Source organism: Sylvia atricapilla, chromosome 5 (genome assembly GCF_009819655.1).
Source record: "Sylvia atricapilla isolate bSylAtr1 chromosome 5, bSylAtr1.pri, whole genome shotgun sequence".
NCBI classification, from domain to species: domain Eukaryota; kingdom Metazoa; phylum Chordata; class Aves; order Passeriformes; family Sylviidae; genus Sylvia; species Sylvia atricapilla.
The window spans coordinates 71,200,090-71,215,775 of record NC_089144.1 but is presented as its reverse complement, the minus strand read 5'-3'; the positions used below and the strand labels follow the sequence as shown (position 1 = coordinate 71,215,775).

Sequence of the window (15,686 nt, the reverse complement as noted above, 5' to 3'; positions counted from 1 at the left end):
AATGGAAAAGAGATAACAAAATCCACAAGCCTACAGATTTCAATCCAAAAATTCACGAGGAAGCAAAGGAAACCGCATGTAAAGGTACCAGCTTCTTTCTCGTTTTTCCCAAAGCAAAGGAGAAAAACTCTGAATGATAAGAGATAAGTATTAATCCCAATACACTAGCAAATAGCTTTTGGAATTTGTTCAAGACAGTCCCTCAACAAGAACAACACTGACTGAGAGATATTCTCTGGGATCAGACAGAATATTGTATGAAGAGATTTCAAATTGTCTTTGCTCTTACTTCCTGTACTGTGCAAAGAATTTAATTAATAGAAACATTTACTGTAACACTGAAGAAGTGTAACAACCTAAGTGGAAAGAACCTGGGTATTACTTGATCATCGCTAAAAAATTACCCTACATATAAATTTTTACTAATGGCATGAACGTCATGAATGACACCTGCTCCAAATTCTGCTAATTACTCCCACCAGACCCTGGCAACTCAGGCTGTGCATATTTCCTACACACAGCCCAAAATAACACCAGAAGAGGTGGGGCTGTGTTTGGTGGGGCCTGTTAATTTAATCAAGACACACAAAAACATGTGCATTTCAGCTGATTAGGCTGAGGTGGATTAAATAGTTAATGACAAACCCACCTTCGGTTACAGCTTCCTAGTTAAGTATGCAACCTCCTAGCTATGCAATAATATACTTCTTAGGGAGACTGCTCAGGTTTCTTAAGAAACTATTTTAAAAAATAATGCAGCTCTACTCAAAGACATATCATTTTCCCCTTTGAAATAAAATCCACACACTCATCCTCATAAAATATCATGTCTATCCAAAGCACCAAACCAGCTGCTTTTTTTGAAAGATAAATAGATACATAGAAGGGGAGGAGGGTAACTCAGCAGCAGGCACTTCCATGTTCTCTTCCCAAGACTTAATGCATGAAAATAGCAATCCTAAGTTCTCACTAGCTACCTCTCACTGGTAAAACCCTGTTCTCTCTAAATTCCTATTAACATATGCAATCCCTGTGTTAACATAAGTGATGATGTGGCAAATACCAGAACTGCACTGAAATAGATATTTACAACAAGCAGACCTATGATTATGCAATAACCACAAAAAAAAAAAAAAAAATCCTGCTAGCCACGTAACAAAATAGTGTAAGACTATAACAATATGCATCAAGGGGAGAGGAGGAGACAAAAAGGTCTGTTTTATAGAGGTGCATTTTACATTTTATAAAAAGTATTATATAGTAATTTGGATATTTAAAAACCATCTTTAAATAGACGGTTTTTAAATATAAAAATTCTCCCAGTTTTTCTCTCCACATAAAATGTAGTTACTAGATCTTTGTGTTGCTTTGGCTTTCCATGGTTGGCATTTCCAAGATAGGCTAAAAGGAAAAAAATGAACAGCTGAATTCTAAGTGAAGAATCTGATTCTTTAGACAATAACCGTACGGACCTTCATTCATGGCTGAATACACAAGGTAAGTAAGTTATGACACTTTAAAAACAGAAAGTCACATTCTATGAAAGACATTAAGAACAACTGTATATTGCTTTTCCATGGACAAACATCAAAGAACTAAACTGATTTATTTTTAGAAATAAACTGTTTTATTCTTCCTATTCAAATTCAAAACAGAAGACACAAGATGTGGAATTGCTAAAAACAATCTCCTGAAGTGCTGGAGCACCTCAGAATCTCTTTTAAATATTATAGTTGTTCTACTAAGGGGAGCTCAAACGAAAACTGAACTACTGAAGTCATTCAAGCATGTGGCAAGTATGATCAGCATAAAGCTTCACATTGCAACAGCCCTCCTGTCCAAAAGATTAAAACAAAAGCCTAAAGCACAGATTGTTTTTCAAAATACTGTTCTCTCTTCCCGTAACAGTATCATCTGGTGCAACGTGCATTCATTCATCTGTTTGGAGGGATGGGGATTCTTGTAGGGGAAAAAACAAAAAAACCTTGGGAAATCAACCAAGTCCTTTCTATCAGAAACCCCAGTAAAGGCACCAAACTCACGAAGTTGACAGCCAGAGTCCCTTTGCGCTGCCTCATCTGCATTCCAAACGCTTCTGATCTGGTTCCCTTGCGCCTTCGCGTCACCTCATCTGGAAGTAAAATGAAGTTAAATGCTATTAATATCACATCAAGATCGACTTAACTTGTAAAAACACCATGGATACCCAGCCTGGCACCCTGCCTTTCAGATCAGACACTGCTTAACAGACCAGAGCGAGCAAAAATGTCATGTTATACCTGGCCAATATAAAATCAATAGGAAACACATCTTTTGCTTGTCCCCACAGGTGATCCCAACGGCCTCATGAAAAACAGTGAATTAGACACCTAAGTTGTGCACTTTGCTGGCAGGATCAGCTTCAGTACTTTAAACTCCTGCTTTCTCTTTCAATCAGTTCATGGGACAGTTGCTTAATTGCTATTGTTACTATAAAATACATAAAGAGCTGAAACTCTGCCAAGTTACATGAAGCACACTGCAAATGTCATGTGAATGAAACCCTAGAATACTTAGCTTTCTTTTTCCGGTTTTGATTTGCCTTGTTCTTAATACTGTCTCTAGAGACATTCAGGAAGATTTAACAGTCTCACTGAAAGCAAAGAACCCACAGAAAGCAAAGAGACCAAGATTTAATTACCCTCTTTATCCTTTGCTCCCAATGCTAGTCCCATCATCTTGGGTCCAGCTCCAAAGATCTGCAGCTTCTTTAGTTCAGTGTTTCTACTCATTTCTCCTGCCTCTGCCTAAAAATAAAAACAAGACCACATCAGCACAAATCACCAATATTTACCCTCCAGGTTTCTTCACAATTTGTTTCTATTCCACTCTGCCAGAATATGTGCTCATCAAAAGAAGCAGGCCTGAAAAGATACGCTTTTCTGTTCCTAAAGGCCAGAAACAGATGCAAATGGAGTAAGAGACAGAATTTTTGTCCCAAACTTTTAAATTATTTCCCATCTAATATTCCATATCAACTACAAGAAGGCACCTCTACACCAGATAAAAGAACTAGGTTTGACATTTTGCAAAAACTAAGAATGCCAGAGCAAGTTTTTCCAAAATCACTATGATTTAATCAAGTGCCTGGATTTTAATGCATTTTCACAGGATCTCCTTGAGTAGAAACATCCACATGACACTAATGAGTTCCAACCAACTTCCTTAAGGTAGGCTGCTTCTGGGCTTATTTATGATGAAATGTTGTGAGTACACCTCAGATCACAGCTACTCATGTTGCAAGCTCAAAATCAGAAGTAGAAGACCCATTTGGTGATAGCTCCATGCCTCTGCCAGCGATGTTTCCTGAAATGCTCTGCTCAAATGAACTTCTTCCTGTTTTCCATGACTGAATTACCTCATTTTCTCACATCACTGCCACTAATATAACAAGAAGAAAAAATTCTGCTTTTATCTGCAACATAATCACCTTGGCATTTGTCTTTATGTTGCCTCCTTATACTTTGAAAAATCTCTCTGATGTGGTATAGAAGACCACTACATTCTCACTGTTCAAAATCTTCCTCCTGAAATTCACTGATCTTAGAAGATCTCAGTAAGCCTTTCAGTTTTGAAGGTGGGCACGTAATTTTACGGCAGTTATTATTCAGTTAACTTTCTGATGATACTTCATCTGTTATTTTTCAAAGTTATGGCCTAATATCTCGTAACACTCCCTTGGGGTGACATGCCTTCAAAGTTTTTAATCAATGATAAAAAAAAACCCAAAAAAATTTCTCCCAAAATAGTGTTTAACACAGGCTTTAAAACACTTGCAATAAACATTAAAAAAGATGATTTCACTACTTAAATCAGTTGTTTTTCTTGCTTCCAGAAGACCTTTGAAGATACAGTTTCCTATGCATTAATACTCTAAGGAATTCTTAGTGATATTTACAGTCCCTGTTCCCACTGAACTGGGTATGCATTATGCTAACAGGTATCTTTTCAACCTAATTACTGCTGGTATTCTAATTTTGAACATTTATATATTGCCATTAAATTATTTTCACTTTACATGTGACCAATTTTGAAAGTCCACTGTGCAAATTTTTCCTCACTTTTTGGCTAACAAGCCATAAGGAGACACACCCAGAGACTTTCTAGTCCCTCATTTTCCTTTTGAAATATATTAACAACTCAACCATTCCCTCAATGAATAGAACCTGACAGAATCAACCCATATATTTCAGCACAGACATCATTTCAACAACCAACTCCTCAATTTCTCCTACTATTGTGACCAACTATAGTTTTCTCAGTAAGATATGAAAAATAGCTTTATTATCATATTTACTAAACCATTAACATGCAGCAACAAAGTTTTACAGCTCAGTTTAAAAATACATTACCTAAATATGTTTTCATAACTCCACTGCTCAGATTTACTTGGATACTGCTAAACCTTAGTGGATGAAATCCATTCATGCTCAGGTGGAAAAAGCTACAGAGTTTTGAAAAAGAACAGTTTGCATACTGGAAGATGAATGCTTTTTAAAAATCAGGTTCCTATGTAACCTCATGAACGCTGACAGGATATTGACATTTAAAGGTGTAAATACCAAAGGCATTCAGAAGCCCCACTGAGCATTTTTTCTGCTGTGTCCTTTAAGACAGTAAAAAAAGTCAAACTCAAAACTGTGAGTGGATGGACGCAGCAGTAATGGTACATTCCTTGCATTCTTCTCACTGTTAGCAACACAGAACTCCAGCTCACTTTTGTGTTACATTTTCTCCACCTAAGTGAAATGAACTTGATCGAACTGTGATTCTATTCTTATCTCCTCTTTGTCCTGAAGGATAGAGACTGTCTTTTACCTTCTCAAGTGAAAGTAAACCCAAGGGTTTTTCTTGTATACGGGCCAAGCCAAATAACATGATCCAGTTACCCTGGGTTCACTCACTATTCTCTTGTCTCACCCTCATAAATTCTGAAACATTTGCATCCCCACTCCTCCACCCTCAATGAACAAGACTACAATGGTTACAACCAATAACCAAAATATTTACATGTTTGGGGCATTTGTCAGCATCTCCCAGAGTCCTTTTGTTTCACAGTTATTCCCATGGAAAAAAAAATCTTTCAAGCAAAAAAACCCTGAAGCTTAATTTCTTTAGTTATTCTGCAATCATAAAGAAGCCTGAAAGCAGATATACTACTTAGAATTGTTTTTAAGAAAATTCTCTGGACATTAAGTCAATATCCTTAGAGAGAGATGGCACTTTTTGTTCCAGTACTACAGTTCTTTACCAGAAATCACTATGACATAACCTCATTTGACAAATCCCTTGTCAGCTAAAATACACCCTAACGGATCATCTATGAAGACACACTACCCTTGTCTGAGAAAGTATTCTCAGGAATAAATTTAAGCTTTCCTTAAGGATAATTCTATTATCCTAATCTGAATCAATTTACCTTTTATTGCAATTTTCCTTACAAGCCCTTAGGAACTCAGCTGCCTTTCTCCAGATTTTATTTCTAAAACCTTTCTTCAGAGAAAAGAAAATAAAGCATTAAGTTTATTTCTGAAACAGAATCTCTCACCACCTAATTATTCCCCTCCTAATCAGAGACAATGTTTTCAACTGATGTTTGATTACAGTATCCAAAGATTCTGAAGCCACTCTTCACAGAGAACACCCATTCCCCATCTTCTTCCATTTACCAGGTTCTCCAAAAATGCTGAAATCCGCTTTTTCAAAGTCTCTCACCCCCTTCTCTCGCTGAGGATGTTTCTCTATTTCAGTAATTTCTGACAACTATATCTATACTTTCTTATTCATTGCCCATTCTAAGGTAAGTTATCTGCAAGAAGATGCAGAGGATCTTTGGAAACTACTTCTGTAGCACTTGGAAAAGGTCTCCGGGGCTGCAGAGGCCTGTGGAATTCTCCATGCTCGCTAACCAGGCACTGGACTACTGGCACACTACACACAAATCATTCAGATGTTTCAGCTAGAGCACAATGACATTTATTTAGCAAGTTTTTACATTACTTGCATATTACCTGCTCTCTAAAGAACCTCTGGTCCAATTCCAGGTATACATTTCAGACAATAAAGAGAGTCCTGGCTACAATAAAAAGGTGCACTGAAATCTGGAACAATGTCTCCATGCTCTCAGATACCTATTTACACTGCTGCCATTTCTGGCTACTGAGGAAAAATATGTCTCTAAATGCTGCTCCAGGGATGACTTAAGATCGTTATACACAGCTTCCAACACAGTGAAAAGCTACCTCTCCTGTCTGTGCAAGCAGGATGAGTTTTTCCTGCATTCAAGAACTCACTTCAACCATTTTAAAAACTGTAATGCTTAAAAGATAACTTGGCTACATTCCTAATAAAAGGCTTTTTTTTTTTTTTTTTAGATGATCTAAATAAAATGATATTTTATTTCTGAATTACAGGCCCTTTAAACAAAGTAAAACAGCTTTACAGCGCCAGGATCACCAAAGAATCATTTTTCCAACGTGGAGAAATGACGAGTACTGTTATCCTACTGAAATCAGCAGGAAAAAAAATCCCACAGGACCGTAATAAAACAGTGACACTTTTACACCATGTGCACAAAAAAGGACATACTGGCATTTTGCCATAAGATTCATTCAAATCCAAAGAAGAATTCCACACAGCAGATGACTGCTGAAGTCCATGCAGCACTCTCAGATTTTCTGGAGAGCTCACCACCAATACCCTGTTTGAGGGATCTGGGAAGATTAACAAGCCTGGCACTGTTTGTGCGATGCACTACCATATGGCTACGATAAGTAACTTCAAGTCAGCTTTAGCAGGCTGAGAAAAGACACTAAAAAAGACAATCCAGTCTAAATCATCAGAGAAGAAGGTGAAAATTTATAAAGGGTACTCAAATACCTCGGTGACAAGAAAGGTGCATTGTAAAAACAAAATGCAGGAAAGAGCATTTGAAAAAACTTTGTAGTGCTGGAGCTCAGTGTAGAATGGAATGAGGCAAGTAGGAAGTTGGCTGCATATAAATCCAGCCTTCGCCCACGCTCTGCTGATGAGCCAGCAGGGAGCCACCAGACTCCATGAGAAAAGCCCCAGGATGCTGCCTGGAAGGACTACCTCTGTCAAGAGGGGAAGGCCTGATTTAAATAGTGCCACAGAGCCCCACAATTATTTCAAGTAAGACAGCATTTCAAATGGTGGTGATTCAGTCTTAATTCAGATTTTCTCAGGGCTACCTCCCAGGATTTAGTATCACCTACTTGAATACCAGAAAATCCTAACATCAGTAATTTAGAAGGAAGGAAGGAAACTAACTGCTCTGCAGCAGAAAAACTGTAGAACTCCTATACAGCTCCAGCCATCGCTGATCATCTCCTCACACATCTGTTTCAGTTCTTCTGAAGAACTGCCTGCCCAGCTTGAGATAGTTACTCCCACATGCAATTCCACAACTAACCATTACCTACATGTATTTGCATTTGTCATTAAGAGGCATATTTTAAAAAGGTTTTAGAACTTTGCAGAAGCTTTAACATCAACTCACAAACAGCATTGTCTTGTTTTCACAGTTACATTTGTTACCAAGGTACTTAGGCCACTTGTCAGAAAACAAAAAGCAACCTTTAGAAGCTTTGACACAAACAGTGCATCTACTGTATCGAACCAGGTCTCAGAGTGACTTAACATCTCTGGATTTTAGTTAAATGAAGACTGCTTCCCAGTGGTGCTCCTGAGCAGACTCCCACAGCCGAAGGCTGCTGCACTGGTGGGAGAAGTGAGTGTTCTCTCTCTGTAAGAGCTGTTGAACAGGAATACCTGGGATTTGACACGCCTGGTTCTCTTCAGCATAACGTTCATCCTTGAAGCCTGCTTTGGGGAAGCCTGGGCATCTGAGCTGAGGTCCTCAGCCTCCACTTTTTCCTTAAGATCCAAGTTAGGCTTTTGGATGCCCTAGAGGAGCAGAGCATAGGACACTGTGTTGGTCACAGTGCTAATCATTCCACAGCCTGTGAATCATTCTATTTGCTAAGAAACAGGACAAGTGAAGGCACACAGCATTACACACACCATTTGGAAAAGAGGCCAATTAATTCATTCACCTTCAAACAAGAAAACTGAACCCTGGATACCAGGTTATCAAAAGAAAAATAAACATTTCCAATTACGCACATAATCTTTTGCCTTCCCATTTGTTTTCCTTCCCAACACGGCTGACTTCAGTCCTATAAAGAAGTACCAGAAAATAACCGCACAAAGTCACGTTACAGCTTCTAGCACTGCTCTGTCACAGATAACTGCGAGGGTGGTTCCAGCCTTGTTGGCACAGCTGGAGCTTCTACGAGGCCTGACCCCATGTCCCAGTTTCCCTGGGAGTACCAGAGCACTGTGTGTGCCTTTGGGGTGCCCTGTGCTCAGCGTGAAAGACGAGCTCACCATGAGGCTGACCCCGGACTGGAAGAGCTCGTAGGGATACAGGATCCGTTCGTAGTGAGACTTGAGCAGTGACCCTGTGCCTTTCCCTGGCAGGTAGCCAAGACGACTCGCCACTTTAGACCATTTCTTCTCTTTGGTCACTACTTCAAAGCCTCCTTTGTTGGCAACGATCTGAAATGCAGAAATAAAACGTTAAAGGGTTTCGAGCTGCTCTCACCAGCTTGCGTAAAGCAGGAACCCAATGTTAAAAGGTTCTATGAAAAGTGACAGAATCCTGAAATTAGCTTTTTTTTCCTGAAGAACTAACCTTTTAATAACAAAGCACTTACTTATTCTTATTGCTTCACATATTTCATGTGATTTTTAATTTACTAGCAAATGAAAATTGCACACTGTCCTGGACAGGACTCCAACAGTGAAGGTTTATGATGTGCTGGAAAAAATGCAAAATCTACCATAAGAACAAATTGAAAAATTAATTCTCACGAGACTTGTACTCTGCTGTAAAACACAAGTCTGGCCAGCAATAAACCCCATTCTAACAGATCCCAGGCAGAAGGGAGTGCTGGAGCTCAGAACACTCACAAAACCCTGAAGAGAGACAGCTATAAAAAGAGGGAAAAGTGAATTTATCTTCCAACCCAGCCCAGTCATTACACGTGACTTCAACTGGTTTGAGACCAGTAATTCACATACAGAACTATCTGTTTTTACACCCATATGTACATAGAATTAAAAACAAGACCATTTGCCTGCAAGCAATGAGCATAACAGCATGTGAGTTGCTTCCTCCAACACACAGGCCACATTTCCACTGCCTCCATTCCTTTTACAGTCTCACTGCCAAGCAACTTAAAGCACAAATGGAACATAATTCCACTGATATTACTGTAAGACTAACATCATTTTTACAGCAGTATAGTTTTGCATTGAACTTCTTTACACACGAGGAATAAATTTCAGGCTTAATGTTTCACACTGTTAGAAACCTCAAGACAAAACTATTTTGTTACTGGAGTTAAATTTATGGTTTGCTTGTCAGGCTGAGGTAAACTGAGAAGTCTAACTGTCACAGTAGCAAGTAAATTTGTTAATTCTGGTTTCTCCTATAATCACACAGAGTTACACTTACACGAAACACTATCATTGATCATTATTTTTCCTCATATTTACAGAAAAGTTGTGGAAAACCCTTTTAAAATGAAACCAATCCTAAATTTCAACTCATCTTTAAAATTTCCAGGAAAACTTGTTTTCTAAAATTATCTATGCCTGAACAATGGCTAAAGAAGCCAGTAATGAACTACATCAACTCAGAGCTGCAAATTTACAGCCAACTGAAATGTCCCAGCTCACTACAGTGACCCAGATAGTTTCCAGTACCCCTCTGAAATTCTGTGTATCCCAGTAAGCCAGCATAGACACAAAAAGAAAAAAAAAAAATTGGAAGACATTTTATCAGCTTTTCTCTGCTTTTTATCAGCCCTTCCAGCATTTCCAAAATACTTGACTTTCTGTAAAACGAAAATACACTCAGGTCTTTACATTTTTACTTACCTAAGAGAAATAAATCTTGATGGGGAATGGAAACTGATGCTCTAACCTAGAAGCACTAGAACTACCAGAACTTCAGTCTTTTCCCTGCAAGAAGAAATCTACCTATTTATATTTATTAGCAGCTAAGTTTATAATGGTACATATATTTTGCCAGTGCAAAATCAAATTCCAGCAGAGATTTGTGCATAAACTTTGTGAGAAGTTTGGTGTGTTCACAAAATGTAACTACAGTAATATTCATTGCTAGCCAGCCTTTACGCCAAGCCCGTTTTGGGAATTAAAGTAAGTATTCCTGAAATTTACATTAAATGTTTTCAAAGATACATGTTTAGAAAAACCTCAGCTAGAAGAGAGGAAGGAGAAATTGCAACAATTCATTACAGAAATGCTGATCAGTGCTGAACTGCACACAGGCATACTGCTGCCTTCCCAAAGAGCCCCTCAAACTCCAGCAGCTCCACCACATGTGAAAATGGAGAACTGAAAATCCTGCTGGCCAGCTGACATCAGGACATTCAAGCTACAGAAGGTAATAAATACCTGCTGAATGGAATCCAACCAAAGGTAACTAATTTAATTACACTGTGACAAGTTTGCCATAAACGTTCAAATTCGAAATGCTTTTTCACTGTTATTTTTCCCACTTATTTAATCTCTGGATTAATGAGATTAGTGCTGTAACACAAGCCCTTCCTGTCACTTGGCTTCTTGAGCTTGAAAGAAAACTGAAATCCCTGTCTGCCTAAGGCCTACAAATACTTACCTTGCTCAGACCATAGAGATCCAGTATTTTTCTCTCGACCACAGGGATTTTTAAATTGGATCCTTGGAGTTCCCAAAATTTTGCTAACTGATCCAAGAAGTCCAGTTTCACTCTTGTCATTGCCTGGAATCAGTAAAGGCAGACAATCACACACATTCAAAACCAAATGTGACAAAACCTTCCAGTCCTGAGAGAAAACAAAGTAAGTTTTTATAGTGTTTCCATTTTCAACATGCAACTTGGCAAGGGAGGTATTTCTTTGTCACTTAAAAAACCCTAGAAATAGAAACGTTGTCAAAAAGAAAGATCTTTACAAAAAGAAAATTGTATACGCTTTTTTATCTGCATTTACAACCCTAAAAATTATATTCCTAGGAAGTAATTTCTTGGTCTGAAAGCAAAATGCATGCTGATGAAATAATCAGCATTCCAGGGAGAAACACAAGAAAAATTATTAAAATATACATTCGTGGGGAGGAGGGGAATTACAAGCAGTTTTTATATATGCCTTAAATACACAAAGGGCCTCCTCCCTGGAGTATTTCTGGAGTACTCAAATCACTTTCCATAAGGAGACCCATTTACAAGCCAAATGACATTTTGGTATGTGAACAAAGCAAGGCTTTGAGAAATGTTGTAGAGAAAAGGAAAATCCAGGACAGAAGGGAGATCATACTGCTTTCAAGACAGCTCACATAAGTTTTTAAATCATAAAATTAACCAGCTATAATAAGCCTATAAAAAACCTTTTTAAGGCTTAAAAGGCATTATCACAACAGTATGAGGTAACCAGAAGCATCAGAGCAGCAATAAATATTTTAAGAGGAAAAAAAAAAATCATTGCCTGTGGAGCTCTGAAAGCCAGACACTGGCTGCTCTTACTACACACATGATATTTGGAATTCATTTTAGACACTTCCAGTTGAATGTGAAAAACTGTGGTTATTCTGGGTAATAAAATAAAAACGAGATTTTTCTCAAAACCAGGGAGAGTTGTTTTATACAAACTCTGCCACTGCCAAGTCTAAACACTGATGTGGTCTATAGGCTTCTAAAGTGTCCCCCATCCAGAAACCTGCCAAGATGCAAATCTCAAGCAGGGAGACCTCTTGCTTTCAGTGCAAACACTAAATTATGTCACCAGTGGAAAAGCTCACCTCCAGTTCATTCAGGCGCTGAATTCGTGGAGTAAAACGAAAACTTTGTACTTCACATGCAAATGGAGGCTGCCAGTCCTAAACAGAGACAGAAAGACATTTTATTGCTTCCAGAAACTTCTCTGAAAAACACACCAAACCAAGCACCCAAATAATGCCCTGAGTAAACAAGCTGCCAATAGTAAACTAGTTTCTCAGAACAACCGCTGATATCATTTTCCAATTTTAAGACATTTTTGTGCTTATACAACAATGTTCCTCCCACCATATTTTAGTCTGAAGAAAGATCCTCACAGACTCAAAAATGTCGAAGAAAAGAAGGTTCAAAGCATCTCAGTATACACTGCCTCATGCTAAGCTTACACGTGAGATACACTCTATAGCTGATCGGTCATTTAAAAAAAGAATCCATGCACTTTGCACACTGAAAAATCCTCAGTGTCAACAGCAACAAAGACTAAATCAGGCACATTATAATACATTTAACATTTTTCTACTTGTCTACAGTCATTTCAATAAGACAAGACCACCAGCCTTGAGCCCAATTCTTTTAGCAGGAATGGAGCCTTAAATAATGACTTTCTCAGCACTGTCAGGGGTCGGGGCAACCACAAGTGCCTCCCGTCCCATTTCTCAAAACTGTGTTACAACACCAAAACAAGCAATTCAGCTCTCCAGCACTTTTAACCAAAGTTTCAGTTACAGCACATTGTCTACCTGGCAGCCACTGCACCAGAGGAAGGACACGCCATCGCTGGTGGACAAGCCACACAAAACATTTCTCATTTGCTCTGCCGCAGCATATAAAGGCCTCGAGCACAACCGTATATATTTACAACTTCCAGTAATAAAAAAGAGCAATAAATCAGGCAGCTTAGGTACGAAATGTCTGATTTAGCAATTATTGCAGGTTGAAAATCAACCCAATGCGTGTATCCTAAGAAAGCTTGCAAGGCAACCAGCTCAGCAGTCCCGGAGAAACACAAATGCACCCAACAGCCAGGAAAGTTCCAGTTACCCTCAATGAACAGGATCTGCATCTGTTCCTTGTGGCCTCTCAACCTGAGCTATGCAGCTTACTTTAACAAAGGCAGCCCCTTAGAGGTTAAATTTTCACCATGTCGTTAAACCGACCAAACACATTCCGGGAACCAAAACAGGTCAGGAGAGAAAGGAACCCAACCTGCAAGCCCCAGACGCACCTTGTTCTCAGTCACACGCTTTCTTTTCAGGTTTTTACCTCTCTCTCGACTGTTTTCAAGTCTCTCATTCACAGCTGCGTTCGAAGTTTATTTATCCTTTAATAACGTAGTGATGTAAGTGCCTTTTGCCATGCTGCCTGATGCCCTCCCTGCGATGGCCTGCCTCACCAGGTCACTGCGCAGGTGACCGTAAGGGAGAGAAACGAAGCCGCTGCCTCCTGAGAAGCCGTGCACAAACGTGATGCCCGTACACCAACAGGTTGCCCGTCCTCCTCCTCTTAACAATCTAAAACCTACGTTTGTAAACAGCGATCCATTACGAACAAATACGCTTCCTTCTCCCTCTTCCTCGCCCGGAGCAAACGCCCGATTTCACCTACAAAGCCTTCCCAGCTTCCACGAGTCACCTTCTGGCGTTTCGGAAGTAAAAACAGCGTGAAGCGCCGAGCACGGCCACGCACACTATTCGCTTCTCAGCCGCTCCAAAGCAGCCTCTACAAAGCCCCGCTCGGAGGTCAAAGACCCTACAGGCTCCTGCGGTCCCTGGCACGGAAACCGCGGCCTATGGAAAGCGACACACGAAACCCCGAGGGGCACGGGCCGCGGGAGAAGGGCCTGCCCAGCCCCTCGGGTGCTCCGCCCGGCCACCGAGGGCCTGGCCGCGCTCAGACCGCCCGGCGCACTCCGGGGCCCCTCGGGCGCAGCCCCCGAGGCGGGTGGTACCTTGGGGGGCCGGATCTTGCAGATGCCGGTTTTCTCGGCCAGGCCGCGGATGCGGCCGATGAAGCCGAGCGGGTCGCTGAACTCCTCCCAGCTGGGCTCGAACACGGGGCACTCAGGCGGCGGCACGAACTCGGCTGCGTAGCGCGACCCGCCGCCCCCCGCCATGGCCGCAGGGGGAAGGGGGCGCCGCCGCCGCCGGGAGCGCAGGGCGGAGAGGGGCGGCCGGGGGGCTCAGGGGCTGGGCCGGGGGCCGAGGCGCATCCCCCGGCGGCGCTGCCGGGCGGGGCGGCGGGACCTGCTACCGAGTGCCGCTGTCGCCGTCCCGGCCGGGGCCGCTCCCCCCGCCCGAGCCCCGCTCCTCGCGTCCCGGCCCGCCGGAAGTGACGCGTCTTTCTAAGCCCTCCCCGGAAGTTTTCGCGCGTTCCCTTCCGATCCAAAAAGTAGTCCCGCCGCCGCGCTTCTTCTGGCGAGACGGCTTCCGCGTCCGGCGCTCTCGGAAACGCCCCCGAGACAGATTCCAACGCCAGTCCGCCCGGCCCGCCGCCCCTCAGGGCACTGCGCGGGGCAAGAGGGACCGGGGATCCGGAGGGCGGGACCGGGGACCCGGAGGGCGGGACCGGGGACCCGGAGGGCGGGACCTCCGCCACTTCCGCCGCGGAGGAATGTGCGACGAAATCCAAGAATTCACTTCCGGTTCCGCGGGGACGCGTCGCCCATTGTCTGTGCCTGACGTCAGGGGCGCCGCTGGAGGCCACGCCCCCGTTGGGCCCCGCCTCTCCGCAGGTTCCCCTCAGGAGCCGCCGGTGGGAAACGATGGCGGTGTGAGGATGGGACGGGCCAGCACGGTTCCGCCAGTCCGACAGCGGTCCTGCACGGCACCATCCCCACGAGCCACCCCGTGTGCCCCAGAGCCTTGTCCAAACGCCCCTGGAGCTCTGCCGGCTGCTGCTGTGCCCGCTGCCCTGGGGAGCTGTTCAGAGCCCAGCCACCCTCTGGGGGAAAAGCCTTTCCCTGATACCCGACCTAAAGCTGCCCTGGCACAGCTCCAGGCCCTTCCCTCGGCTCCTGGCACTGTCACCACAGAGAGATCTGTCTGTATCCATTGCAACACAGCCTTCCAAAGTAAATTGCATGTCTTTTCGTGTTTAACCAGAACTGTGCCTTCAGTGTTGACCAAACGCCACATTTCACTTTATTGTTACTGTTTATTCAAACCTCCGTGCTGGTGTTCTATTTCAGCCTCAGAAGAAGTTCATTTCCTCCTCCCGTTACCAGGAGGCTTTACAAGATCTGCTGCACGCACATCAAAACATTTATCTACATCACTTCCCTGCCAGATAAAAGTGGTGCCACCCACATTTTACATGGGCAAAACATACCTCCAATACAAATGTCTAATTTTCACAGAAGTTAGTTACAGGTAAGACCAAATCGAGCTTTTAAAATATTAAGTAAATTGAGGTTATTGTCTTGTTGCTAAGTACTACCGCATTTCATAGGGGGTTTCTGGCATGGATGCTGAATAATTTTGTGTAAGACTGTAAAAGCATGTACAATGCAGACGTTTCCTTACTAGTATGTAGAAATTATATATTTCTACAAGCTCCTTCCACTTTCTTTTATTATTTAGTTGTGTCTCCCTTCTGATGAGCTAGCTGTACCAGATCCTTTTAAGTAAATACATGTGTCTTACATTCCCAACAACAGAATCACCATGTACCCAATTTCTAAGGTAAGTAATGATTTAGCCAGAAATACCAGAAGGAAAAAGCTCAAGAGCATTGTTTTGAGATCCAGTCTTTTCCTGGTTTCCCTGTAGACTCCTCAAGGTTGTTT

The 15,686-nt window shown here is 42.0% G+C and overlaps 1 protein-coding gene and 1 long non-coding RNA gene across 4 annotated transcripts in view; one reads left to right on the top strand and one right to left on the bottom strand.

Moving 5' to 3' along the window:
• The window catches only part of KDM5A (lysine demethylase 5A), a 48,705-nt gene extending 34,263 nt beyond the window's left edge, over positions 1 to 14,442 (bottom strand). For 2 of the 3 annotated variants that reach the window (XM_066320116.1, XM_066320117.1), the window contains exons 1-7: positions 13,851 to 14,442; positions 11,926 to 12,003; positions 10,769 to 10,891; positions 8,449 to 8,619; positions 7,831 to 7,965; positions 2,681 to 2,786; positions 2,043 to 2,131 (exon numbers count right to left, since the gene is read on the bottom strand). In XM_066320116.1, coding sequence (XP_066176213.1) covers positions 2,043 to 2,131; positions 2,681 to 2,786; positions 7,831 to 7,965; positions 8,449 to 8,619; positions 10,769 to 10,891; positions 11,926 to 12,003; positions 13,851 to 14,015 — 867 coding nt within the window. In that variant the 5' untranslated portion in view covers positions 14,016 to 14,442. The remainder of the gene's footprint in view (positions 1 to 2,042; positions 2,132 to 2,680; positions 2,787 to 7,830; positions 7,966 to 8,448; positions 8,620 to 10,768; positions 10,892 to 11,925; positions 12,004 to 13,850) is intronic. The other variant, XM_066320118.1, reaches the window with a different exon arrangement.
• A 26-nt stretch (positions 14,443 to 14,468) lies between these two features.
• LOC136361884 (uncharacterized) lies at positions 14,469 to 15,456 on the top strand. The gene is made up of 2 exons (XR_010743701.1): positions 14,469 to 14,972; positions 15,090 to 15,456. It is a non-coding gene; the product is annotated as an uncharacterized lncRNA (long non-coding RNA).
• The last annotated feature ends 230 nt before the right edge of the window (positions 15,457 to 15,686 follow it).